Source organism: Salmo salar, chromosome ssa04, assembly GCF_905237065.1.
Source record: "Salmo salar chromosome ssa04, Ssal_v3.1, whole genome shotgun sequence".
In the NCBI taxonomy this organism is placed as follows: domain Eukaryota; kingdom Metazoa; phylum Chordata; class Actinopteri; order Salmoniformes; family Salmonidae; genus Salmo; species Salmo salar.
This window is the reverse complement of record NC_059445.1, coordinates 33,071,348-33,098,796: the sequence shown is the minus strand read 5'-3', so window position 1 is coordinate 33,098,796 and position 27,449 is coordinate 33,071,348. Positions and strand designations below refer to the sequence as shown.

Below are 27,449 nucleotides of genomic sequence, written 5' to 3'. Positions count from 1 at the left end.
GTATAGAGGTCCTGAATGGCAGGAAGCTTGGCCCCAGTGATGTACTGGGCCGTACGCACTACCCTCTGTTGTGCCTTGTGGTTGGAGGCCGAGCAGTTGCCATACCAGGCAGTTATGCAACCAGTCAGGATGCTCTTGATGGTGCAGCTGTATAACCTTTTGAGGATCTGAGGACCCATGCCAAATCATTTCAATCTCCTGATGGGGAATAGGCTTTGTTGTGCCCTCTTCACGACTGTCTTAGTCTGTTTGGATAGTTTGTTGGTGATGTGGACACCAAGGAACTTGAAGCTCTCAACCTGCTCCGCTGCAGCCCCGTTGATGAGAATGGGGGCGTGCTCAGTCTTCCTTTGTCTGTAGCCCACAATCATCTCCTTTATCTTGATCACGTTGAGGGAGAGGTTGTTGTGCTGACACCACCATACGACCAGGTCTCTGACCTCCTCCCTATAGGCTTTCTCATCGTTGTTGGTGCTCAGGCCTACCACTGTTTTATCATCGACAAACTTAATGATGGTGTTGGAATCCTGCCTCGCCATGTAGTCTTGAGTGAACAGGGAGTACAGGTGGGGACTGAGCATGCACCCCTGAGGGGCCCCAGCTTGGTGGATGTGTTGTTACCTATCCTTACCACCTGGGGGCGGAACTGTTAGGAAGTCCAGGATCAGTTGTAGAGGGAGGTGCTTAGTCCCAGGGTCCTTAGCTTAGTGATGAGCTTTGAGGGCATTGTGGTGTTGAACACTGAGCTGTAGTCAATAAATAGCATTCTCACATTGGTGTTCCTTTTGTCCAGGTGGTTTCTGATATAATGGTGTTGATGTGAGCCATGACCAGCCTTTCAACGCACTTCATGGCTACAGACGTGAGTGCTACGGGTCGGTAGTCATTTAGGCAGGTTACCTTAGTGTTCTTGGGCACATGGACCATGGTGGTCTGTTTGAAACATGTTGGTATTACAGACTTGGACAAGGAGAGGTTGAAAATGTCAGTGAAGACACTTGACAGTTGGTCAGTGCATGCTCGGAGTACACGTCCTGTTAATCCGTCTGGCCCTGCGGCCTTGTGAATGTTGACCTGTTGAAAGGTCTTACTCACAACAGCTACGGAGAGTGTGATCACACCGTCGTCCGGATACAGTTGATGCTCTCATGCATGCTTCAGTGTTACTTGCCAGCTCGTCTGGTAGCCTCGTGTCACTGGGCTATCGTTGGCTGTGCTTCCCTTTGTAGTCTGTAATTATTTGCAAAACCTACCACATGCGACATGCATCGGAGCCGGTGTAGTACAATTCGATCTTAGTCCTGTATTGACGCTTTAGCTGTTTGATGGTTCATCAGAGGGCATAGCGGAATATGTTATAAGCTTCCGGGTTAGAGTCCCGCTCCTTGAATGCGGCAGCTCTACCCATTAGCTCAGTGCGATGTTGCCTGTAATCCATGTTTGTGTACTCCTCAATGCCATCGGAGGAATCCCGGAACATATTCCAGTCTGTGCTAGCAAGACAGTCCTGTAGCTTAGCATCTGCTTCATCTGACCTCTTTCTTATTGACTGAGTCACTGGTGCTTCCTGCTTTAGTTTTTGTTTTTAAGCAGGAATCAGGAGGATAGAATTAAGGTCAGATTTACCAAATGGAGGACGGGGAGAGCTTTGTACGCATCTCTGTGTGTGGAGTAAAGGTGGTCTAGAGGTTTTTTTCCCCATCTTGTTGCACATTTAACATGTTGAGTTTTCCTGCATTAAAGTCCCCGGCCACTAGGAGCGCCGTCTCTGGATGAGCATTTTCCTGTTTACTTATGGCCGTATACAGTTCATTGAGTGCAGTCTTAGTGCCAGCATCGGTTTGTTGTGGTATGTAGACAGCTACGAAAAATACAGATGAAAACTCTCTTGGTAATTAGTGTGGTCTACAGCTTATCATGAGATACTCTACCTAAGGTGAGCAAAACCTTGAGACTTCCTTAGATTTCGTGCACCAGCAGTTGTTTACCGGAGGCCGCTGTTCTATCCTGCCAGAAAAACATATAACCCGCCAGCTGTATGTTATTCATGTTTTCGTTCTTCCACGACTCAGTGAACATAAGATTTTACATTTTTTTATGTCTAGTTGATAGGATATACGTGATCGTAGTTTGTCTATTTTATTAACGATTGACTGTACATTGGCTAATAGGACCAATGGTAAAGGTAGATTACCCTCTTGGCGATGGATCCTAACAAGGCACCCAGATCTTCGTCCATCATACCTCTGTCTCCTACGAATGACGGAGATAAGGGCCTTGCCGGGCGTGTGAAGTAAATCCTTTATCGTCCGACTTGTTGAAGAAAAAGTATTCCTCCCGTATGGGGTGGGTAATTGTTGTCCTGATATCTAGAAGCTCTTTTCGGTTATAAAACATGGTGGCAGAAACATTATGTACAAAATAACTTACAAAGGGATGATTTCAGTTTGTTAGCTAGCCACCGGAGGACAACGACACAACGAGATGCAACAATTCAAGTTTTTTCTGTAAATGACGTTTGGCTTGTAATTGGTGTGAAGCCAATCCAAACTGGCTTTTCTTGACACTTTTTGTTTTGGTGCAACAGGACCATTCACAGTTTATCTCCCTCAGTTTAGCCCAACGCTGATTGGCTATTATTTTTTTAATTTTTTTATCAAGGGACGCCAAATGCTCTCTGGTTTCCATTGCATTCAATGCTGCGGGCGGCAACAATGTCATACTCTTTTTGATCAGACAGCATCAGATAGATGGCCAACACTCGCTCGGATGCTTTCTCCGGTGAGATACATTCAGCTTCTTGTGAATTTCAGTAAAATTATGAAACACAGAGTTAAACCTGTTATGGCTAGGGGTTCCACTAGCTGAACCCCTCGACAATATCCGGTGAAATGGCAGAGCGCGAAACTCAAACAAAATTATTTTAAATATTTAACTTTCATACATTCACAAGTGCAATACACCAAATTAAAGCTTAACTTCTTGCTAATCTAGCCATCGTGTCAGATTTCAAAAGGCTTTACAGTGAAAGTACACCATACGATTATGTTAGGTCAGCGCCTAGTCACAAAAAAACATACAGCCATTTTCCAGCCAAAGAGAGGAGTCACAAAAAGCAGAAATAGTGATAAAATGAATCACTAACCTTTGATGATCTTCATCAGATGGCACTCATAGGACTTCATATTACACAATACATGTATGTTTTGTTCGAGAAAGTTCATATATATATCCAAAAAACTTAGTTTACATTAGCGCGTTATGTTCAGTAATGTTGTGCCTCGAAAACATCCAGCGAATTTGCAGAGAGCCACATCAATTTACAGAAATACTCATAAACTTTGATGAAAGATACACGTGTTATGCATAGTGTCGTGTCTTTAGCTATGCCGGATTAAGTGATATGACATGCTATCCTATAAAATCCTTTCTCTGTAATTAATATCACCTGATTAGCTAATCATGTAAATGTAATTAACTAGAAAGTCGGGACACCACGGAAGAGTGTTTATAGAGCCGTTATCTTCCGAATAAACTCTTAAAGACTTTGTAGTATTTTACATCGATAGCAGTCAATATTAATCCTCATCTTATTTTCAGTCTCATATGAAAGTTGTAAATTCTTGGTTATCTTCACGAACCCTGGCTAAAAAGTTGAATCAGCAATACAAAATTGGGTTTCATTATTTATTTACCAAATACCTAAACTAATCACACAGAATTACATATACACAGAATACAAATGTCATACAGAAAACGTCCCTGGTGGACAGAACCTGTATGAGGCTTGTTACACAAAGAGAGGGGGTTGGGCTTGAATGAAAGAGCGGGAAGACTGAGGAACAAAGGGAGAAGCTGTGCTATCGTAAATACATAATCTTATGCATTCTAAATAAATGCCCATTTGGAAAAGGAAAATGCAATAAATATTTACTCTGAGCTGTGCTTCGGTAGGTTGGTCGTAGATGCTGGCCGGGTTGGCCAACAGAGATCTTCCTGTCCTCAGAAGAATGTCTCTGGTGGTAAATTGGATACGTTGTAGTGTCTTCGTTGTGTGTTACACTGGATCCGTCGTCCGTCCTTTTCCTAGCCCACGTTTACAGCGGCCGCTGCTAACTCAACGGCTAGCAAGTATCACTTCTGTAGTGAATAAGAGTTCCAAGTTCATACCATTCGCAACCAAAGCTCACGCCGAGGTTGGCTTAGTTCTGTACTTGACATGTGAGTCCTTTTAACGCAGAGGCTGCAGACCTCACGTACCCGGAACAGGCTGGTTACCTTTTCGTCAAAGGCTTATATATTGGAGAGGGAGAAGGGTGTGTTTCATCGTTTATAACCCATGTCTCTTCACAGTGGCGGGCCACTGATTAAGCAGGGCACTTTCCTTATGAAAACCCAATTCTCTCATTTGGAAGCTAAAATTACATTTAATCTTCTAACAAACAGTTTCAATATCAAACATTTCAATTGCACAACAATTCCATGTGAATCTAATAACCTGTCTGGGCAAGCGTCCCACCCTAGTCAACAGCCAGTGGAATCGCGTCGCGCGAAATACAAAACCTCATAAATGCTATAACTTCTATTTCTCAAACATATGACTATTTTACACCGTTTTATAAATACACCTCTCCTGAATCGAACCACGTTGTTCGATTTCAAAAAGGCTTTATAGCAAAAGCAAAACATTAGATTATGTTAGGAGAGTAACCAGCCAGAAATGATCACATAGACATTTTCAAAGCAACTAGATGCATCACAAATACCCAGAACACAGCTAAATGCAGCACTAACCTTTGACAATCTTCATCAGATGACACTCCTAGGACATCATGTTACACAATACATGCATTTTTTGTTCGATAAAGTTCATATTTATACACTGCTCAAAACAATAAAGGGAACACTAAAATAACACATCCTAGATCTGAATGAATGAAATAATCTTAGTAAATACTTTTTTCTTCACATAGTTGAATGTGCTGACAACAAAATCACACAAAAATAATCTATGGAAATCCAATTTATCAACCGATGGAGGTCTGGATTTGGAGTCACACTCAAAATTAAAGTGGAAAACCACACTACAGGCTGCTCCAACTTTGATGTAATGTCCTTAAAACAAGTCAAAATGAGGCTCAGTAGTGTGTGTGGCCTCCACGTGCCTGTATGACCTCCCTACAATGCCTGGGCATGCTCCTGATGAGGTGGCGGATGGTCTCCTGAGGGATCTCCTCCCAGACCTGGAATAATGCATCCGCCGACTCCTGGACAGTCTGTGGTGCAACGTGGCGTTGGTGGATGGAGCGAGACATGATGTCCCAGATGTGCTCAATTGGATTCAGGTCTGGGGAACGGGCGGGCCAGTCCATAGCATCAATGCCTTCCTCTTGCAGGAACTGCTGACACACTCCAGCCACATGAGGTCTAGCATTGTCTTGCATTAGGAGGAACCCAGGGCCAACCGCACCAGCATATGGTCTCACAAGGGGTCTGAGGATCTCATCTCGGTACCTAATTGCAGTCAGGCTACCTCTGGCGAGCACATGGAGGGCTGTGCAGCCCCCCAAAGAAATGCCACCCCACACCATGACTGACCTACCGCCAAACCTGTCATGCTGGAGGATGTTGCAGGCAGCAGAACGTTCTCCACGGCGTCTCCAGACTCTTTCACGTCTGTCACATGTGCTCAGTGTGAACCTGCTTTCATCTGTGAAGAGCACAGGGTGCCAGTGGCGAATTTGCCAATCTTGGTGTTCTCTGGCAAATGCCAAACGTCCTGCACGGTGTTGGGCTGTAAGCACAACCCCCACCTGTGGACGTCGGGCCCTCATACCACCCTCATGGAGTCTGTTTCTGACCGTTTGAGCAGACACATGCACGTTTGTGGCCTGCTGGAGGTCATTTTGCAGGGCTCTGGCAGTGCTCCTCCTGCTCCTCCTTGCACAAAGGCGGAGGTAGCAGTCCTGCTGCTGTGTTGTTGCCCTCCTACGGCCTCCTCCACGTCTCCTGATGTACTGGCCTGTCTCCAGGTAGCGCCTCAATGCTCTGGACACTACGCTGACAGACACAGCAAACCTTCTTGCCACAGCTCGCGTTGATGTGCCATCCTGTATGAGCTGCACTACCTGAGCCACTTGTGTGGGTTGTAGACTTCGTCTCATGCTACCACTAGAGTGAAACAACCGCCCGCATTCAAAAGTGACCAAAACATCAGCCAGGAAGCATAGGAACTGAGAAGTGGTCTGTGGTCACCACCTACAGAACCACTTCTTTATTGGGGGTGTCTTGCTAATTGCCTATAATTTCCACCTGTTGTCTATTCCATTTGCACAACAGCATGTGAAATGTATTGTCAATCAGTGTTGCTTCCTAAGTGGACAGTTTGATTTCACAGAAGTGTGATTGACTTGGAGTTACATTGTGTTGTTTAAGTGTTCCCTTTATTTTTTTGAGCAGTGTATATAAAAACAGCATTTTACATCGGCGCGTGACGTTCAGAAAATCTTTTCCCTCAAATGCTTCCGGTGAATCAGCGCTACAATTTACAAAATTAATATTCGAAAACATTGTTAAAATGTAATATTGTCATTCAAAGAATTATAGATTAACATCTCGTGAATGCCACCGCTTTGCCAGATTTAAAAATAACTTTACTGGGAAATCACACTTTGCAATAAACGACGTGATATGCTCAGAAAAATAGGCTAGGCGATTCATGTTAGCTCCATCTTGGAACCATCAACCATCAAAAATACTATTGTAAATATTCCCTTACCTTTGATTATCTTCATCAGAAGGCACTTACAGGGATCCCAGGTCCACAACAAATGTAGTTTTGTTCGAAAAAGTTAATAATTTATGTCCCAATAGTTCCTTCTTGTTAGCGTGTTCCGAAGGCTACTCAAAATGTACCGTAGTGCGCGGGACTTGTCGTCACGAATGTGCAAAAAATATATATTTAAGTTAGTTCAAACATGTTAAACGTTGTATAACATAAATCTTTAGGGCCTTTTTCAACCAGAGCTTCAATAATATTCAAGGCGGACGATTGCATTGTCTTACTAAACGTTTCGAAAGGGGAGGGTAGCCATGGGCGGCAGCGTCATTGTAGTAAATGGCCCTCCCCCTGTGACCAAGTTCCACAGCCTCTCTTTGGGTCAGTTTGTACCATAGAAGACTCAAACCACTTTGTAAAGACTGTTGACATCTAGTGGAAGCCTTAGGAAGTGCTAAATGATTAATATGCCCCTGTGTGTTTCAATGGCAAATGTTTGAAGTGATTTCCACACATCAGATTTCCATTTCCTGTTAGGATTTGTCTCAAGGTTTTGACTGCCATATGAGTTCTGTTATACTCACAGACAGCATTCAAACAGTTTTAGAAACTTTAGGGTGTTTTCTATCCAAATCCAATAATTATATGCATATTCTAGTTACTGGGCAGGAGTAGTAACCAGATTAAATCGGGTACGTTTTTTTATCCGGCCGTGTCAATACTGCCCCCTTGCCCTAACAGGTTAAAGATAAACTTCTCCTTAAAGACAAGACTCTCCTTTATCTAACCACACTGTCCGAATTCAAAAAGGCTTTACAGCGAAAGCAAAACATTAGATTATGTCAGCAGAGAACCAAGCCAGAAATAATCAGACACCCATTTTTCAAGCTAGCATATAATGTCACAAAAACCCAGAAGACAGCTAAATGCAGCACTAACCTTTGATGATCTTCATCAGATGACACACCTAGGACATTATGTTATACAATACATGCATGTTTTGTTCAATCAAGTTCATATTTATATCAAAAAACAGCTTTTTACATTAGCATGTGACGTTCAGAACTAGCATACCCCCCGCAAACTTCCGGGGAATTTGCTAACAATTTACTAAATTACTCACGATAAACGTTCACAAAAAGCATAACAATTATTTTAAGAATTATAGATACAGAACTCCTATGCACTCGATATGTCAGATTTTAAAATAGCTTTTTGGTGAAAGCACATTTTGCAATATTCTAAGTACATAGCCCAGCCATCACAGGCTAGCTATTTAGACACCCGGCAAGTTTAGCACTCACCAATATCAGATTTACTGTTATAAAAGTTTGATTACCTTTTGTTGTCTTCGTCAGAATGCACTCCCAGGACTGCTACTTCAATAACAAATGTTGGTTTGGTCCAAAATAATCCATCGTTATATCCGAATAGCGGCGTTTTGTTCGTGCGTCCCAGACACTATCCGAATGGTAAAGAAGGGTCGCATGCATTGCGCAATTCGTGACCAAAAAAATCTAAAAAATCCATTTTTATGCCATTTTTCTCGTAAAAAAGCGATAATATTCCGACCGGGAATGTCCATTTAGCTAAACAGAGGAAAGAAAACAAAGCTTTCGGTCGACGCGGGCACGAGCCTGAGTCTCACAGTACTGTAACCAGCCACTACCCAAACGCGCTACTTTGTTTCAGCCAGAGCCTGCAAAGCCACGATTCAGCGTTTTGCCGCCTTCTGAGAGCCTATGGCAGCCGTAGGAAGTGTCACGGGACAGCTAAGATCCTCACTCTTCAATAAACAGAGACAAGAAGAACGACACCTTGTCAGACAGGCCACTTCCTGCATGAAATCTTCTCAGGTTTTTGCCTGCCATATGAGTTCTGTTATACTCACAGACACCATTCAAACAGTTTTAGAAACTTTAGGGTGTTTTCTATCCAAAGCCAATAATTATATGCATATTCTAGTTACTGGGCAGGAGTAGTAACCAGATTAAATCGGGTACGTTTTTTATCCAGCCGTGAAAATACTGCCCCCTAGCCATAACAGGTTAATGCAACCGCTGTGTCAGATTTCAAAAAAGCTTTACGGCAAAATCACACCATGCAAAAATCTGAATACAGCGCTTAGCTACCAAAACAAGCCATACAGATACCCGCCATGTTGTGGAGTCACTAAAAGTCAGAAATAGCGTTATAAATATTCACTTACCTTTGATGATCTTCATCGGAATGCAATCCCAGTTCCATAATAAATGTTTGTTTTGTTCGATAAAGTTCATCTTTATGTCCAAATACCTTTTGTTCACGCGTTTAGTTCACTAATCCAAATGCACAAGGCGCAGGCACTAAGTCCAGATGAAAAGTCAAAAAAGTTCCATTACAGTTTGTAGAAACATGTCAAACGATGTATAGAATCAATCTTTAGGATGTTTTTATCATAAATCTTCAATAATATTCCAACCGGACAATTCCTTTGTCTTTAGAAAGGAAAGGGAACGCAAGATCACGCTGACGGCCGCGCGCAAGACTTAGCTCATGGCATTCTGCCAGACCCCTGATTCAAACAGCTCTTATTCTCTCCCCCTTTACAGTAGAAGCCTGAAAGAACGTTCTAAAGACTTGACATCTAGTGGAAGCCTTAGGAAGTGCAATATGACCCCATTTACACTATATATTGAATAGGCAATCACTTGAAAAAGTACAAACCTCAGATTTCCTACTTCCTGGTTGGATTTTTCTCAGGTCTTTGCCTGCCATATGAGTTCTGTTATACTCACAGACATCATTCAAACAGTTTTAGAAACTTCAGAGTGTTTTCTATCCAAATCTACTAATAATATACATATTCTAGCTTCTGGGCCTGAGTAGCAGGCAGTTTACTCTGAGCATGCTTTTCATCCGAATGTGGAAATACTGCCCCCTAGCCCAAAGAGGATAAAAGACAGATTTCTTTATTGGTCAACTTTTGGTGGAAGCCTGGTTTCCCTTGGCATCCATGAATACACACCACTGATCTTTCGGAACGTAACGTTGTCAAGCACAGGTGCCAGTTCTGGTGAGAACTGCCGATAATCACAAACAAATCCACAATTACATACACAGCAGTGAACCCTCTGAGAGGCAATCAATCAACAACTTATTTGGTTTAGACAGCAATTGTTTCGGCAGATACCTCTGCACATCCATTCTTTGTCTCTTTTACTCACTGTGGTAACCGCGTCCAGTTGGGTCCATTCATTAGTGCTTGGGCATTCATTCATGAATCCCAAGTCTACCAAATGTAGTAGAGTAGCGTGCAAAATCCATCTCAAAATGTTCAACTTGAATGTAGTGGCAAATACCCCAAAAGTTATTAATGACACTTACTACTACGGACCTGAGGATAATTCCAATCCACACAACCTCCCCCTAAAAAAGAATTGGAATCAAAGAATGCGAAAGAAACCATGTCAATAATCCAAAATCAAACAAAAAGAGCATGGTTGAAAATTCTCTGTGCTCCCAGGTACACTAGTTCCCACCCACACAATCCCCTGGCAGCCATATACAGTATAACCAAAGCAGACAAATCAAAATCAAGGGGGGGGGGGCAGCCAGGTGCACAACAGTTAAGAACAGGGAGGTATGAGGATGAAATTAATAGAACACAAAACATGAAAAATGGCTCCTACACTATCTTCTTTATATCTACATTTTCACTGCTTCTCTGTTTCACTTTCTTTCTCTCTCTCCCTGTCTCCATTCTTTCTTCTCTATGACTTGTTCTGTCTCCCTGTCCTGGTGAGAACAAACATGCTCTGTCTCCTACAGGTGATTATTTCTTCGAGCTCGATGAGAGGGCGGTTGTCCCCGGTTACCCCAAACTGATCTACGACAAGTGGGGGATCAGAGGACCTATAGATGCTGCCTTTACTCGCATCAACTGCCAGGGCAAGACCTACATCTTCAAGGTAGGCTACCACCTTTCCCACCACTCACAACACTGCCATAGTATCCTACATCTTCCCCACCACTCACAACACTAATACAGTGTCTTGCATCTTTAATCTACCACCTTTCCTCACCACTCACAACACTGACACAGTGCCCTGTTAAAGGGATAGTTCATCCCAAAGTCAAAGTATGTCAGACGTTTTCACATCTCAAAGTAGTGTTAAGCAGTGCTTCCCATACCTTTCCTCATGTACCCCCAGCCAGTCTACTGCTTTGATGTATTCCAGAACTAGCACAGCTGATTCAAATGGTCACATTATCATCAACCCCTACATTAGTTGAATCAGCAATGCTAGTTCTGGAATTAAGAACAAATAACTGGGCTGGCTGGGCGTACTGAAGAAGAGGTTTGGGAAACATTTGTCTAAACTTGAGTTGTTGTCTGCTGGAATCAATCCGAAATTAACAGGAAAATATGGCCTATGAAACTGACGTTGACTATTTAGTTTGATTAAGACTCATTGCTTTGCTTTGCTTTCACTTGTCTCCTCTCAGGGAAATAAGTATTGGCGTTTTGAGGACGATGTTCTGGATGCCGATTACCCTCGGGACATCTCTGTAGGGTTTGAGAAGGTTCCAACTGACGTCGACGCTGCCTTCGCCATACCAGCACCCGGTCACCATGGCAAAGAGAAGGTCTACTTCTTCAAAGGTAACATACACGCACTTGGCACAAACATCAATTCAAGGTCTTGTCCACATTAGTTCAGCTTAATTTAATTGAAATGACGAGGAAACAATGTTGATTCAACCAGTGTGGGCCCAGTGGGCAGAATACTGGTAATGTGTGAAACACCTGAAACATAGTGTACTGTGATGAATCCCTTGAGGGGATTAATCACTTAACTTGAACTGACTTCCCAGAAAACCAAAATTGATTCTGTGAAAGTTCCCAGAACTTTTGTTAGGTTGCGGCAAAGTGGATTTGGAGGGCCAGTAGGAGGCACTCTTTCCTCTGGTCAAAAAATAAATTAAATATGTAATATGATGTAATATATATATCCAAATGCCACAGGGCAGTGATTGGGGACATTGCCCTGTGTAGGGTGTTGTCTTTCGGATGGGACTTTAAACGGGTGTCCTGTCTCTCTATGGTTACTAAAGAGCCCATGGCACTTATCGTAAAAGTAGGGGTGTTAGCTCCGGTGTCCTGTCTATATTCCCTCATACCATCATGGCCACCTAATCATCCCCTGCTTCAAATTGGCTCATTCATCACTCCTCCTCTCCCCTGTAACTATTCCCCAGGTCGTTGCTGTGAATGAGAACGTGTTCTCAGTCAACTTACCTGGTAAAATTGACCTGGTAAAATAAGGGTTGAATAAATAAAATAAATGAATAAAAATTCTCATACCACAAACTGTCCTGTCGTGATGATGATGATTATAACATGTTTATATAAAACATTTGCCTGATGTTCCTATAACACATTTAGTCTGTTCTTTTAAGGTTCACAGAATGTTTCATTAGGTTGTGGGAACAATCTGTTTGTAACATTGTGGGCACATCACAAAATATATGTTCCCAAAACACACAAATATCCAGTTGTGCAGATGATTCTAAAATATTTTACGGTGCAAAACAAGCATTGTGTGGTAAGACACAAGATTACCTAAGAGGTTACTAAAACACAAACTGTGCAGTTGTTCTGACATTCAGATAAGGTTTCTATCAGGGTGCACAAAACCTTCCTAGGTGTAATCTGTATCCGTGAAACTGCTCCTTAACCCTACAAGTGACTTAGCCTAATACATAGGCATACTCAGATGAAAAATGGAAAAGGTTGTTGACAGCTTTTTTATATATTTTGAAGCTATACATAGTTTATGTTCCTGTTATAAACAATGGAGTAATACAACCTTATATACTGAACAAAAATATTAATGCAACATGCAACAATTTAAGATTTTACTGAGTTACAGTTCATATAAGGGAATCAGTTAACCTCTATGGGCTAGGTGGGACGCTTGCGTCCCACCTACGTAACAGCCACTGCCAGCCTGTGGCGCGATTTTCAAAACCTTAAAAATCCTATTACTTCAATTTCTCAAACATATGACTATTTTACAGCCATTTAAAGACAAGACTCTCGTTAATCTAACCACACTGTCCGATTTCAAAAAGGCTTTACAACGAAAGCAAAACATTAGATTATGTCAGCAGAGTACCAAGCCAGAAATAATCAGACACCCATTTTTCAAGCCAGCATATAATGTCACCAAAACCCAGAAGACAGCTAAATGCAGCACTCACCTTTGATGATCTTCATCAGATGACAACCCTAGGACATTATGTTATACAATACATGCATGTTTTGTTCAATCAAGTTCATATTTATATCAAAAACCAGCTTTTTACATTAGCATGTGACGTTCAGAACTAGCATACCCCCGCAAACTTCCGGGGAATTCGCTAACATTTTACTAAATTACTCACGATAAACGTTCACAAAAAGCATAACAATTATTTTAAGAATTATAGATACAGACCTCCTCTATGCACTCGATATGTCCGATTTTAAAATAGCTTTTTGGTGAAAGCACATTTTGCAATATTCTAAGTACATAGCCCAGGCATCACGGGCTCGCTATTTAGACACCCGGCAAGTTTAGCACTCACCATAATCATATTTACTATTATAAAAGTTTGATTACCTTTTGTTGTCTTCGTCAGAATGCACACCCAGGACTGCTACTTCAATAACAAATGTTGGTTTGGTCCAAAATAATCCATCGTTATATCCGAATAGCGGCGTTTTGTTCGTGCGTTCCAGACACTATCCGAAATAGTAAAGAAGTGTCGCGCGCATGGCGCAATTCGTGACAATAAAATTCTAAATATTCCATTACGTACTTCGAAGCATGTCAACCGCTGTTTAAAATCAATTTTTACGACATATTTCTCGTAGAAAAGCGATAATATTCCGACAGGGAATCTCCTTTTCGGCAAACAGAGGAAAAAATCCCAAAGGCGGGGGCGGTCGGGGTCACGCGCATAAGCCCAGTGTCCCTTGTTCGGCCACTTGAGAAAGGCGATAATGTGTTTCAGCCTGGGGCTGGAATGACGACATTCTGTTTTTTCCCGGGCTCTGAGCGCCTATGGACGACGTGGGAAGTGTCACGTTAGAGCAGAGATCCTTAGTAAATGATAGAGATGGAAAAGAAGTTCAAGAAATGGTCAGACAGGCCACTTCCTGTAAAGGAATCTCTCAGGTTTTGACCTGCCATTTGAGTTCTGTTATACTCACAGACACCATTCAAACAGTTTTAGAAAATTTAGGGTGTTTTCTATCCATATGTAATAAGTATATGCATATTCTAGTTACTGGGTAGGAGTGGTAACCAGATTAAATCGGGTATGTTTTTTATCCAGCCGTGTCAATACTGCCCCCTAGCCCTAACAGGTTAATTGAAATAAATTAATTAGGCCCTAATCTATGGAGTGATGGTTGCTGATAATGGACCTCTGTACGCCTATGTAGATTTTCCATGAAATATCTGCCGTTTCCAGCTACAATAGTCATTTACAACATTAACAGTGTCTACACTGTAGTTCTGATCAATTTGATGTTATTTTAAATGGACAAAAAAATGTGCTTTTCTTTCAAATACAAGGACATTTCTAAGTGACCACAAACTTTTAAACGATAGTGTATACAGCAACACCTACCCCATAAGCATTCCTGTCTCTTCTATAGATGTTATATCCTTGTATTGGTACTGCTGTATCATCAAATGAATTATCTAAGTGAGTCTGCGAAATGGCTAATATGTGACCCGATTCAGGAAACTAGTCGTATGTTGCAAGTCACGACTTCACAGGAGAGCCGTTTGAATATATAAGATATATTTTTTTTTCATAATGCGTTTTTTGGCAGAAATGCCTTCTCAAACATATGAACTTTCATGTGCCTTAGTAACAAACATGTCTGCCATTTCATAAATACAAATAAAATTGTTAAATTACGAGCCTTGTTGGTTAAACCACAGAAAAAGTAAGCAACCTTCCCACCTGCCATGATTGGCTGAGATAATGAGTGGGCTGGACATGGCGAGAAATGAGTTCGGATTGGTCTGCCATATAGAAAGCTTCTCTCTAATTGAGCTCGTCAGTCTGCGTTGGTAATCCTGTTGAACACATATTTTTTTAAATGTATTGTGTAGTTTAGCTGCATGAGTGTTGCTCTCCACTTTCTGGAGGATCAAGTTTTGAAATCAGTGGAATTAGAGCTAATGAGATGGAGAAAACATGTGTCTCTAGATTACATCTTCAAACTAAGGGCAACCGTGGTATGGCATTCCTGACAGGGAGACGCGTCCATCATGCATGATAATGTATACAGGTAAGATAGCTAGCTACATTTTCAGATATTACACGTTTTTAGTTTTGACAGAAAGTGGTTTCATTTCAAGCTCAAGTGTACTGTTATCTAAATCTAATCACATTTTATTTGTCACATACACATGGTTTGCAGATGTTAATGCGAGTGTAGAGAAATGCTTGTGCTTCTCGTTCCGACCATGCAGTAATATCTAAAAAGTAATCTAACTTAACAATTTCACAACAACTACCTTATACACACAAGTGTGAAGGAATGAATAAGAATATGTACATAAAAAATACATGAATAAGCTATGGCCGAACGGCATAGGCAAGATGCAGTAGATGGTAAAGAGTACAGTATATACATATGAGATGAGTAATGTAGGATATGTAACATTATATAAAGTGGCATTGTTTAAAGTGGCTAGTGAAACATTACATCACTTTTTCATTATTAAAGTGGCTAGAGATGAGTCAGTATGTTAGTTGGCTGGCTCCCTAGCTGACGTTATTATTCATATCCCAGAGACGTTTGCTTTTCTAGTTAGAGGCTAATGTTAGCTAGCTAACATTTGAACCTGGTTGGTTAGCTCCCAGCACTGTGGCATTGTTGGCACTGTGTTCATTGTTATTTAACTAGCTAACATTAGCTGGCTGGCTCGTTAGCTAATGTTATGTGACGCATGTACAACACCGGTTGAATATGCCCAGTGTCAGTAAACGTCTGCAAAAAAAGCATAACGAAATTGTTGCCAGCAGAGCTGGTTAGGCTGTTTTCATGTTATCCATAGGTAAACAAATTATCGGTCAGAGTGTCAAGTGTGCATTCGGAGAGTGAAACAAGATGGGTGGGGCTAAAGCTTAAGAGAGTGTGAACGATACTGAATGGGTGTAGACAAAGAGCTCTTCACTAGATACCAAAACATTCAAAGGCCATTTTCTCAAAAGTGAGTTTACAAGCTGATCAACTTTCAAAGCAGAATTACTTTCCCGTTGTTCCTCAAATGCAGTGTATGATATACAATTTTGAGTCTCTCTACTGTTATCCAATGTATAAAACACAATTTTGAAATGTTGCTACATAAGACAATCCAGGTGGTGAGTCACATATATGAATGTTATCTGATGTTAGGAAGTTATTCCAAGCCTTATTCCAAAATAGATCAAATTAATTTTTTCCTCATCAATTTACACGCAATACCCCATAATGACAAAGTGAAAACAGGTTTTTTAGAAATTGTTGCACATCTATAAAAAAACGTATTTAAATAAATATTCAGACCCTTTGCTATGAGACTCGAAAATGAGCTCAGGTGCATCCTGTTTCTGTTGATCATCCTTGAGATGTTTCTACAACTTCATTGGAGTCCACCTGTGGTAAATTCAATTGATTGGACATGATTTGGAAAAGCACACACCTGTCTATATAAGGTCCCACAGTTGACAGTGCATGTCAGAGCAAAAACCAAGCCATTGGGTTGAAGGAATTGTCCGTAGAACTCAGAGACAGGATTGTGTCGAGGCATAGATCTGGGGAAGGGCTCCAAAAAATGTCTGCAGCATTGAAGGTCCCCCAGAATATAGTGGCCTCCATCATTCTTAAATGGAAGAAGTTTGGAACCACCAAGACTCTTCCTAGAGCTGGCTGCCTGGCCAAACTGAGCAATCCGGGGAAGAAGGGCCTTGGTCAGGGAGTTGACCAAGAAGTTGATGGTCACTCTGACAGAGCTCCAGAGGTCCTCTGTGGAGATGGGAGAACCTTCCAGAAAGACAACCATCTCTGCAGCACTCCACCAATCAGGCCTTTATAGTAGAGTGGCCAGGGGGAAGCCACTCCTCGGTACATGACAGCCCACTAGGAGTTTGCCAAAATGCACCTACAGACTCTCAGACCATGAGAAACAATATTCTCTGGTCAGATGAAAACAAGATTTAACTCTTTGACCTGAATGCCAAGCGTCACGTCTGGAGGAAACCTGGCACCATCCCTACGGAGAAGCATGGTGGTGACAGCATCATGCTGTGGGGATGTTTTTCAGCGGCAGGGACTGGGAGACTAGTCAGGATCGTGGCAAAGATGAACGGGCAAAGTACAGAGAGATCCTTGATGAAAACCTGCTCCAGAGCACTCAAGACCTCAGACTGGGGCAAAGGTTCAACTTCCAACAGGACAACCACCCTAAGCACACAGCCAAGACAACACAGGAGTGGCTTTGGGACTAGTCTCCGAATGTCCTTAAGTGGACCAGCCAGAGCCAGGACTTGGAACCCGATCAAACATCTCTGGAGAGACCTGAAAATAGCTGTACAGCGACGCTCCCCATCCAAACTGTCAGAGCTTGAGAGGATCTGCAGAGAGGAATGGGAGAAACTCCCCAAAGCTATGGCAAGCTTGTTGCGTCATACCCAAGAAGACTTAAAGCTGTAATTGCTGACAAAGGTGCTTTAACAAAGTACTGAGTAAAGGGTCTGACTCCTTATGTAAATGTGATTTTTTAATGTTTTAAATACATTTGCGAACATTTAAAAAAAAAAAGTTTTTATTTTGTCATTGTGGGGTATTTTGTGCAGATTTATGAGGAAGAAAAACAATTTAATCCATTTTAGAATAAGGCTGTAACGTAACAAAATGTGATAAAGTCAAGGTGTCTGAATACTTTCTGAATGCACTTTAACAGCACAAAGTAAATGGACCGTCCTGAGGCGCTCAAATGTGTGCTCAGTCAGAACTTCTGGGACTGCTCTAGTCACCCTCCCAAAGAGTCTCTTGCACCAGACGGCTTACTTCCGCACGTGAGACTGGAACTCCTATCAGTTACAGATGGCGCTAAAGCAAAAACCTAAATGTAACTAACTTATAAATAAATAACAGTCATGGGTGCGTGTGACCTGAAAAACCAATAAACTACATCCAACAAGAGTAGAAGGAGATGGCGCCGGAGAATAAGAAGATGGCGCCGGAAAAGAAGGCAGACGTTTTACATGCCCCGAGCCGATTGTTTTTTTGTTCAATTATGTTACGAACCCCTTTGGCCCTGCAGTCTAGGGGGGATGGAAATGAGACCCATAACATCTCATGCAAATCATAACAGTGAAAAGGAACAGTGAGAACTAAAATAAATCCACAGACAACCTAAACCTACCGTCAAACACTTTAGGTTTATTTCAAACACACGGTAATGGGGTGTGGGAAAAAGGGGCTGAGCTGGATCCAAGGAAATAAATAATAAATATCCAAAAACCCCTAAGCTAGTCTTACTGGGTAAAGAACAGCTAGCTAACTATCCAATAAAATACAGTGGGTGGTCCGCCCAGTTCTAACTAGGGTACTTAGACAAAGTTTTCCTTTGGGTAATGTATGCCCAAGGGTGACTTGGCTTGGTATCCCCTTTTCCCACCAACAAACAGACAGCCATACACCACAGCAATACATACTCACATGATAACGGACAATGTGAGATGTAGGCGCAAAAACAAAAGAGATAGCGCCAGAGACAACTGCTTGGGTTTCTTTTAAACCAAGGGAAAGGGGATGTGATTGGGAAAAGGAGCAGGTGTGTCTTCAGATTGGCGACTGATGACTGCCACCTGTGACTAGGTCAGAAGGAGAGAAAACAAATACACACAGGATACCTGTATCCGTAACAAATTATTTGCATTGTTTCTAACTTATTTCTTTACTTATTTTGTACATAATGTTGCCGCTACCGTCTCTTATGACCGAAAATAACTTCTAGACATCAGGATTGCGATTACTCACCACGGACTAGCAGAACCCTTTTTTTCCTTTCAAGATTCTGACGAGCCCGATGCGAAGGATATACTGCTTTCTCGGGAACAGGTCCTGATCCCTGTGATCTGCGTGAAGAGGAGGCGGAGAAAGAGGGGCCGAAGGGCGGGCTGCCTTCTGAGAATTGATAGGCGATAGAATAAACCCCCACTTCCCTCCATTCTGCTAGCAAATGCGCAATCCTTGGAGAATAAAATCGATGAGTTATGCAGCAGATTAAACTACCAACAAACTGTAACATCTTATGCTTCACGGAGTCGTGGCTGAACGATGACAATATCAACATACAGCGGCGTCTGGTAAGACAAGGGGCGGCGGACCATGTATTTTTGTAAAAACAGCTGGTGAACAATATCTAAGGAAGTCTCGAGCTATTGCTCGCCTGAGGCAGAGTATCTCTTGATAAGCTGTAGACCACAATGTTTACATACCACCACAGTCAGAGGTTGGCACTAAGACAGCATTGAATGAGCTGTATTCCGCCATAAGAAAAAAAGAAAACGCTCACCCAGAAGTGGTGCTCCTAGTAGCCAGTGGCTTTAATGCAGGGAAACTTAAATACGTCTTACCAAATTTCTATCAGCATGTTAAATAAGCAACCAGAGGGAAAAATAACTATGGACCACCTATACACACACAGAGACCAATACAAAGCTCACCCTCGCACTCCATTTGGCAAATCTGACCATAACGCTATCCTCCTGATTCCTGCTTACAAGCAAAAATTAAAGCAGGAGGCACCAGTGATAAGATCAATAAAAGTGGTCAGATGACGCAGATGCTACGCTACAGGACTGTTTTGCTAGCACAGACTGGAATATGTTCCAGGATTCCTCCGATGGTATTGAGGAGTACACCACATCAGTCATTGACTTCATCAATAAGTGCATCGACGACATCGTCCCCACAATGACCGTACGTACATACCCCAACCAGAAGCCATGGTTTAAAGGCAGCGTCCGCAGTGAGCTAAAAGCTAGAGCTGACGCATTCAAAGAGCGGGACTCTAACCCGGAAGCTTATAAGAAATCGCGCTATGCCCTCCGACAAACCATCAAACAGGCAAAGCATCAATACAGGACTAAGATCGAAATGTACTACACCAGCTCTGATGCTCGTTGGATGTGGCAGGGCTTGCACACTCTCCGCAGCTGATGTGAGTAAGACCTTTAAACATGTCACCATTCACAAGGCCGCAGGGCCAGACGGATTACCAGGACGTGTACTGCGAGCATGCGTTGACCAACTGGCAAGTGTATTCACTGACATTTTCATTCTCTCCTTGTCCAAGTCTGTAATACCAACACGTTTTAACCCCTGTGCGGCCATCCAGCGAAAAATCATATCTCCATTAGCATAACAAAATGTAATTCTTTTTTTTCAAAATTTTTTTCAAATTATATCGTTTTATAGATACACCTCTCCTGAATCGAACCACGTTGTCCGATTTCAAAAAGGCTTTACAGCAAAAGCAAAACATTAGATTATGTTAGAGGAGTATATCGTAAAAGTAGCCACATAGCCATTTTCCGACCAACCACATGCATCACAAATAACCAAAAAACAGCTAAATGCAGCACTAACATTTGACAATCTTCATCAGATGACACACCTAGGACATCATGTTACACAATACATGCATTCCTTTGTTCGATAAAGTTCATATTTATATATAAAAACAGCATTTTACATCGGTGCGTAACGTTGACTAACTATTTTCCCTCAAATGCATCCGATGAAACAGAGCTACAATTTACTAAATTACTATTCGAAAACATTTTTAAAATGTAATATTGTCATTCTAAGATTTATAGATGAATATCTCTTGAAAGCACCTGTAATGCCAGATTTAAAATTACCTTTACTGGGTAATCATACTTTGCGATGAAAGGGGATGCGATACTCTGAAAAATAGGCTAACGTTACAGGTCAGCGCGATCTTGGAACAATCGCATATCACATCTAGTCTTGTATACTATTGTCAATAATCCCTTACCTTTGGTTGTCTTCATCAGAAAGCACTTCCAGAAATCCCAGGTCCACAACAAATGTATTTTCGTTCGAAAAAATTACTCCTTTATGTTCCAAGAGCTTGTTCTTGTTAGTGCGTCTGAAGGCTGATCCAAATGCTCCGTCGGCCGCGGGACAGCCATTTCGAGAAAATGCATTTTTTTCCCATTTAGGTTTGTTCAAACATGTCAAACGTTGTATAACATAAATCTTCAGGGCGTTTTTCAACAAGAGAGCCAATAAGATTCGAGGGGGACGATTGCATTGTGTTTCAAAACGTTTCGAAAGGGGAGGGTAACCAGGGGCGCCGGCGTCATAATGGTGATGGCCCTCTCCGTGTGACCACGTTCCACAGCGTCTCATTCATTCAGTTTTAACAGTAGGAGACTCAAACCACTTTGTAAAGACTGGGGACATCTAGTGGAAGCAATAGGAAGTGCTCAATGAACCATAGCTCACGGTGTGATTAACCTCTTACATCTAGACGTTCCGTTAGCGGAACACCAGCTCCAATATCCAATGATAGCCGTGGCGCGAATTACAAATTCCTCAAAAATACAAAAACTTCAATTTTTCAAACATATGACTATTTTACAGCATTTTAAAGACAAGACTCTCGTTAATCTAACCACACTGTCCGATTTCAAAAAGGCTTTACAACGAAAGCAAAACATTAGATTATGTCAGCAGAGTACCCAGCCAGAAATAATCAGACACCCATTTTTCAAGCTAGCATATAATGTCACAAAAAACAAAACCACAGCTAAATGCAGCACTAACCTTTGATGATCTTCATCAGATGACACGCCTAGGACATTATGTTATACAATACATGCATGTTTTGTTCAATCAAGTTCATATTTATATCAAAAACCAGCTTTTTACATTAGCATGTGACGTTCAGAACTAGCATTCCCACCGAACACTTGCGGTGAATTTACTAAATTACTCACGATAAACGTTCACAAAAAACATAACAATTATTTGAAGAATTATAGATACAGAACTCCTTTGTGCAATCGAGGTGTCCGATTTTAAAATAGCTTTTCGGTGAAAGCACATTTTGCAATATTCTGAGTACATAGCCCGGCATCACAGGTCTAGCTATTTAGACACCCAGCAAGTTTAGCCTTCACCAAACTCCGATTTACTATTAGAAAAGTTTGATTACCTTTGGTGTTCTTCGTCAGTATGCACTCCCAGGACTGCTACTTCAATAACAAATGTTGGTTTGGTTCAAAATAATCCATAGTTGTATCCAAATAGCGGCGTTTTGTTAGTGCATTCAAGACACTATCCAAGGGTGACGAAGGGTTACGCGCCCGACGTGTTTCGTGACAAAGAAATTCTAAATATTCCATTACCGTACTTCGAAGCATGTCAACCGCTGTTTAAAATCTATTTTTATACAATTTTTCTCGTAAAAAAGCGATAATATTCCGACCGGGAGTGGTGGTTTTCGTTCAAAGAAAAAGAAAGTAAACATGGAGTCGACTCGTGCACGCGCCTCAGTTTCATAGTACTGTGACCGGCCACTATCCAAACGCGCTAATGTTTTTCAGCCAGAGCCTGCAAAGCCACGATTCAGCTTTTTGCTGCCTTCTGAGAGCCCATGGGAGCCGTAGGAAGTGTCACGTAACAGCAGAGATCCCGTTTTGGATAGAGATATTCAAGAAGGCCAAGAAATGGTCAGACAGGGTACTTCCTGTGCAGAATCTTCTCAGGTTTTGGCCTGCCAAATGAGTTCTGTTATACTCACAGACACCATTCAAACAGTTTTAGAAACTTTAGGGTGTTTTCTATCCACAAGTATTAATTATATGCATATCCTAGCTTCTGAGTTTGAGTAGCAGGCCGTTTAAAATGGGCACTCATTTTTTTCAAAATGCGCTGTGGCGCCCCCTATCCTAGGCGACCGTCAAGAGGTTAAGTTGACCACCATGGTCCCTGTGCCCAAGAACACTAAGGAACCCGCTTAAATGACCACCGACCCGTAGTACGTCTGTAGCCATGAAGTGCTTTGAAAGGCTGGTCATGGCTCACATCAACACAATCATCCCAGACACCCTAGACCCACTCCAATTTGCATACCACCCCAAAAGATCCACAGATGATGCAATCTCTATTGCACTCCACACTGCCCTTTCCCACCTGGACAAAAGGAACACCTATGTGAGAATGCTATTCACTGACTACAGCTCAGCGTTCAACACCATAGTGCCCTCAAAGCTCATCAATAAGCTAAGGACCCTGGGACTAAACACCTCCATCTGCAACTGGATCCTGGACTTCCTCATGGGCCGCCCCCAGGTGGTAAGGGTAGGTAACCACACATCTGCCACGCTGATCCTCAACACAGGGGTCCCTCAGGGGTGTGTGCTCAGTCCACTCCTGTCCTGCCAGGCACGACTCCAACACCATCATTAAATTTGCCGATGACACAAGTGGTAGGCCTGATCACTGACAACGACGAGACAGCCTATAAGGAGGAGGTCAAAAACCTGACCATGTGGTGGAAGGACAACAACCTCTCCCTCAACGTGATCAAGACAAAAGAGATGATTGTGGACTATAGGAAAAAGAGGACCGATCATGCCCCCATTCTCATCGACATTGCTGCAGTGGAGCAGGTTGAGAGCTTCAAGTTCCTTGGCGTTCACATCACCAACAAACGAACATGATCCAAGCACACCAAGACAGTTGTGAAGAGGGCACGACAACACCTATTCCCCCTCAGGAGACTGAAAAGATTTGGCATGGGTCCTCAGATCCTCAAAAGGTTATACAGCTGCACCATCGAGAGCATCCTGACTGGTTGCATCACTGCCTGGTATGGCAACTGCTCAGCCGCCGACCAGAAGGCACTACAGAGGGTAGTGCGAACAGCCCAGTAAATCACTTCCTGCCAACCAGGATAAAAAAAAGCATAAAACCAGGTATATCAAAAATCATGATCAAATGAATTAGCCAGCTATTTTGAGAAACATTGAGAAATAATGTGGAAACTTTTTCAGGTCAAATTAACCAGTTATCTACCTGGTAGCTTGCTAGCTAGTTAGTTCCAGTGCCAGTTTCAAGTCTATCTAAACTAACTCAGAAATATGAAGACATTTCATAATGAAAGTTAACTGGTTAGCGCAACATGATTTGCCATAGCTTACCTGTGGCTCAGTTGGTAGAGCATGGTGTTTGCAATGGTGTTTGCAACGCCAGGGTTGTGGGTTCGATTCCCACGGGGGGCCAGTATGGGAGAAAAAAAAAAGAATGTATGAAATGAATTGAGATGTATGCATTCTACTGTAAGTCGCTCTGGATAAGAGCATCTGCTAAATTACTAAAATGTAAATGTGAATATTAGCTATCTCATTTAGATTGGATTTTCACTTATTGCATCTGCATGCCTGTTGAGTTCTCCCTGGTGCACTCCTTCGTTCGTGCGATGGCTGCTCATTCTAAATAGTATAATCTAATCTGTTCAAAACAATGGCAGCATATGCAGCAGAAATAGGTGTATTTATGCTGTTGTTCAAATGCATAGAACACTTTATAAATTATATCTTCTCAAAAAAACTACTGGTAGTTCAAAAACTTGCCACCATATTTCCGTCATGCTGCATATTTCTGTCATGATGTTCTGTGAACCTTTAAATAATGTAGACCAGGCATTAAAGGAATTTCCTGTGCAACCTACTTTAAACATTGTATAAATGTCACCACAACTGAGCATATTTTGTGTTTGGGGAACCTATCTCTTGTCATGTACCCATAATGTTACCACAACCTAAATAAATGTGTTAAACTTTTTTATATTCTTTAAAAGTTATTTTCTTGGAATGTTCTTGTAACATCAGGTGAATGTTTTTGGCACTGTAAAAGAAACATTGTATAATGTTATATTTACAGAACTGGGAATGTTCCCTGGGTTGCAATTTAAGAAAATATATTTTATTTATTTATTATTTAACCTTTATTTAACTAAATTAATTGAATTGCTTTAATAGACTTGAATTGATATAACCGTTATTTTCTCCCTATTCAGGGGACCAGTACTACCAGTATGAGTTTAAGCACCAGCCGTCTCACGAAGAGTGTGTGCGCTTGACTAAGTCTTCCCCCTCTGTGCTCTTCACGCACTACACCAACCTGTACTGTGACGATACCTGGGAGAACCTATTCACCATGCTTTTCCAAGGCCGTAAGACCCAGCTGTGTGTGTGTGTCTCCGTGCGTGTCTCCGTGCGTGTCTCCGTGCGTGTCTTTAACTCTGCCTCACTTAAAGTAACTCCTACCATCTCTTTTCGCAGTGCAGGGCCACAAAAAGGGCCCACGGTTCATCAATAAAGACTGGGTGGGGATCAAGTCCCCCATAGACGCTGCCATGGTGGGCCGTCTTTACATCAGCCCTAAACCCACTCCCTCCCCATCCCCCACCCCCAGGAGACGAGCCAATAGGTGGAGGAAGGACAGGAGGCGGGGTCAGAGAGGCAGGGCCAGACAGAGTCGCTCAGCGTACTTTGAGGATTTCTTTTTAGATGACCACGACTGGTAGGTATAGTACTTTAGCCTAATGCAGTGCAGGCTTTTGTGCCATCCCAGCACTGATGACTGGTACTGTACTAACTCGTATCACACAGCAGCAACTGTGTCCACCTGATCTGGTGTGTTAGACCTGGGCTGGAATAAAAGCCTGCCCAACCCAGTGCTTTTTACAAAGGCTTTTGTAAGGCCAATTATCTTAATTTATCTATATGTGATTTGATGATGTTTGGTTGTTCACACGTTAGCGAGGGGTAAAGATATGGACCTTAAGGGAGATTTTGAGCTGACGACAGTGGTTGTGTGTGTGTGGCAGGATGATAGGAGGCTTCACCTATGACTCTGACTACAGTGACTATACCCCCACACACACTACACACGACAAGACAATGCCTGTACAGAACGTCTACTTCTTCAAGAAAGGTAACAGTACACACAATTCACATGCACACAGACAAACATAGGCATCCAACTCACACACACAAACGTACATACACACTCACACACCAGACCTGGGTTCAAATACATGTGTATGTGGCACGAATCAACTACCTCTTTTGGAAGTATTTGAAAGTATTTTCAAATAGTTTCCTATAAATAGCCTAAAATGTGAAAGTATTTTGAAATAAGATCATCAGTTTATTTGATTGTTTTCTGCCACCAGATAAATACTACAGGGTGGATCTCCAGACCAAACACATCGACTTTGCCAGCCCTCCCTACCCACGATCCATTGCCAAGTACTGGCTGGGCTGCAAACAGGAGTCTGGCCCGTACAGAGAAGAGATAGACAGACATTACGAGCCAATGGCAGAGAAGAGATGAAAAGCGATAGACAATACAAGCTGATGATGACTTTCATTACGAAGTTACATAAGTTCAATATAGATGATCTAATCATAATGGTAGCGCACAATGAAAAACATACTATAGTAGTTATTCTTGCATTGTTTGTATTGACTAAAGATAGTCAACCTGATACATCAGTCTACACTGTATATTTAGGTTGACATGATTAAATAAAATATTCATGATTTGTATCTTTGTGTTGCCTTGTGTCCTCTCTTTTTCTAATAGATGGTTAATCAGTTTTTGGCACCCTATTTAAAAAAATATATGTTTTAACCTTTAACTAGGTAAGTCAGTTACTTAAGAACAAATTCTTATTTACAACGATGGCCTACTCCGGCCAAACCTTAACCCGAACGACCCTGGGCCAATTGTGCGCCGCCCTATGGGACTCCGAATCTCGGCCGGTTGTGATAGAACCTGGTTTGATTCCAGGTTTGTGTAGTGACGCCTCTAGCACTGAGTTGCAGTGCCTTAGACCGCTGCCCCACTCAGGAGCCTATTCTCTATATAGTGAACTACTTTTGACCAGGGCCCATTGGGCTCTGCTCAAAAGTAATGCACTATGTAGGGAATAGGGTGTTATTTCAGACACACTATAAGAAATTACCTCAAGTAGAGAGATTGGACTTGTTTATTTTAGGTCCCTGGTCAAAGTATCAAAGTGGCAGCACAGAACCAGTTCAGCTACGTTCCAATTCTCTTCAATATCGTCCTTCCTTTGCCTCCTATTTCCTCATCTCCTAAATCATGTGAATGGGCTTGATTGGTGACAGCAGCATAGGAGGGAACCTAATATAGAGGTCATGTGAGAGATTGTAGATTTGCTTTATCTCAATTGTTTTCTGTTTGGGCCTCTGCATTGTAAAGACATTTAAATAGGTGGTTGTGGGAAAGTGCACTAAGATGCCTATGATACCTGGAAAATACTCTGGTCTCCTTAAAGTGGAACAATGGCAAATTTAGGAAAATTGTCAAAGTACCTAAACCTGTCTGACTCAGTGTTAGACCGTCTGTCACAGTGTGCACCTCTCTCACTCAGGGAGGGCGAGGTAGAACTAGAGTGCCTTCAGAAAGTATTCATACTCCTTCACTTATTCCACATTTTGTTGCATTACAGCCTGAATTCAAAATGGATTAAATACAGTTTTAGTAAAACTTTATTTGACA

The 27,449-nt window shown here is 42.0% G+C and overlaps 1 protein-coding gene across 2 annotated transcripts in view; it reads left to right on the top strand.

Annotated features, from left to right (window-relative positions):
• The window catches only part of vtnb (vitronectin b), a 47,038-nt gene extending 20,568 nt beyond the window's left edge, over positions 1 to 26,470 (top strand). For both annotated transcript variants that reach the window (XM_014195781.2, XM_045716820.1), the window contains 6 exons: positions 10,589 to 10,728; positions 11,267 to 11,423; positions 24,934 to 25,089; positions 25,199 to 25,439; positions 25,747 to 25,853; positions 26,095 to 26,470. In XM_014195781.2, the coding sequence (XP_014051256.2) occupies positions 10,589 to 10,728; positions 11,267 to 11,423; positions 24,934 to 25,089; positions 25,199 to 25,439; positions 25,747 to 25,853; positions 26,095 to 26,255 (962 nt within the window). In that variant the 3' untranslated portion in view covers positions 26,256 to 26,470. The remainder of the gene's footprint in view (positions 1 to 10,588; positions 10,729 to 11,266; positions 11,424 to 24,933; positions 25,090 to 25,198; positions 25,440 to 25,746; positions 25,854 to 26,094) is intronic.
• The last annotated feature ends 979 nt before the right edge of the window (positions 26,471 to 27,449 follow it).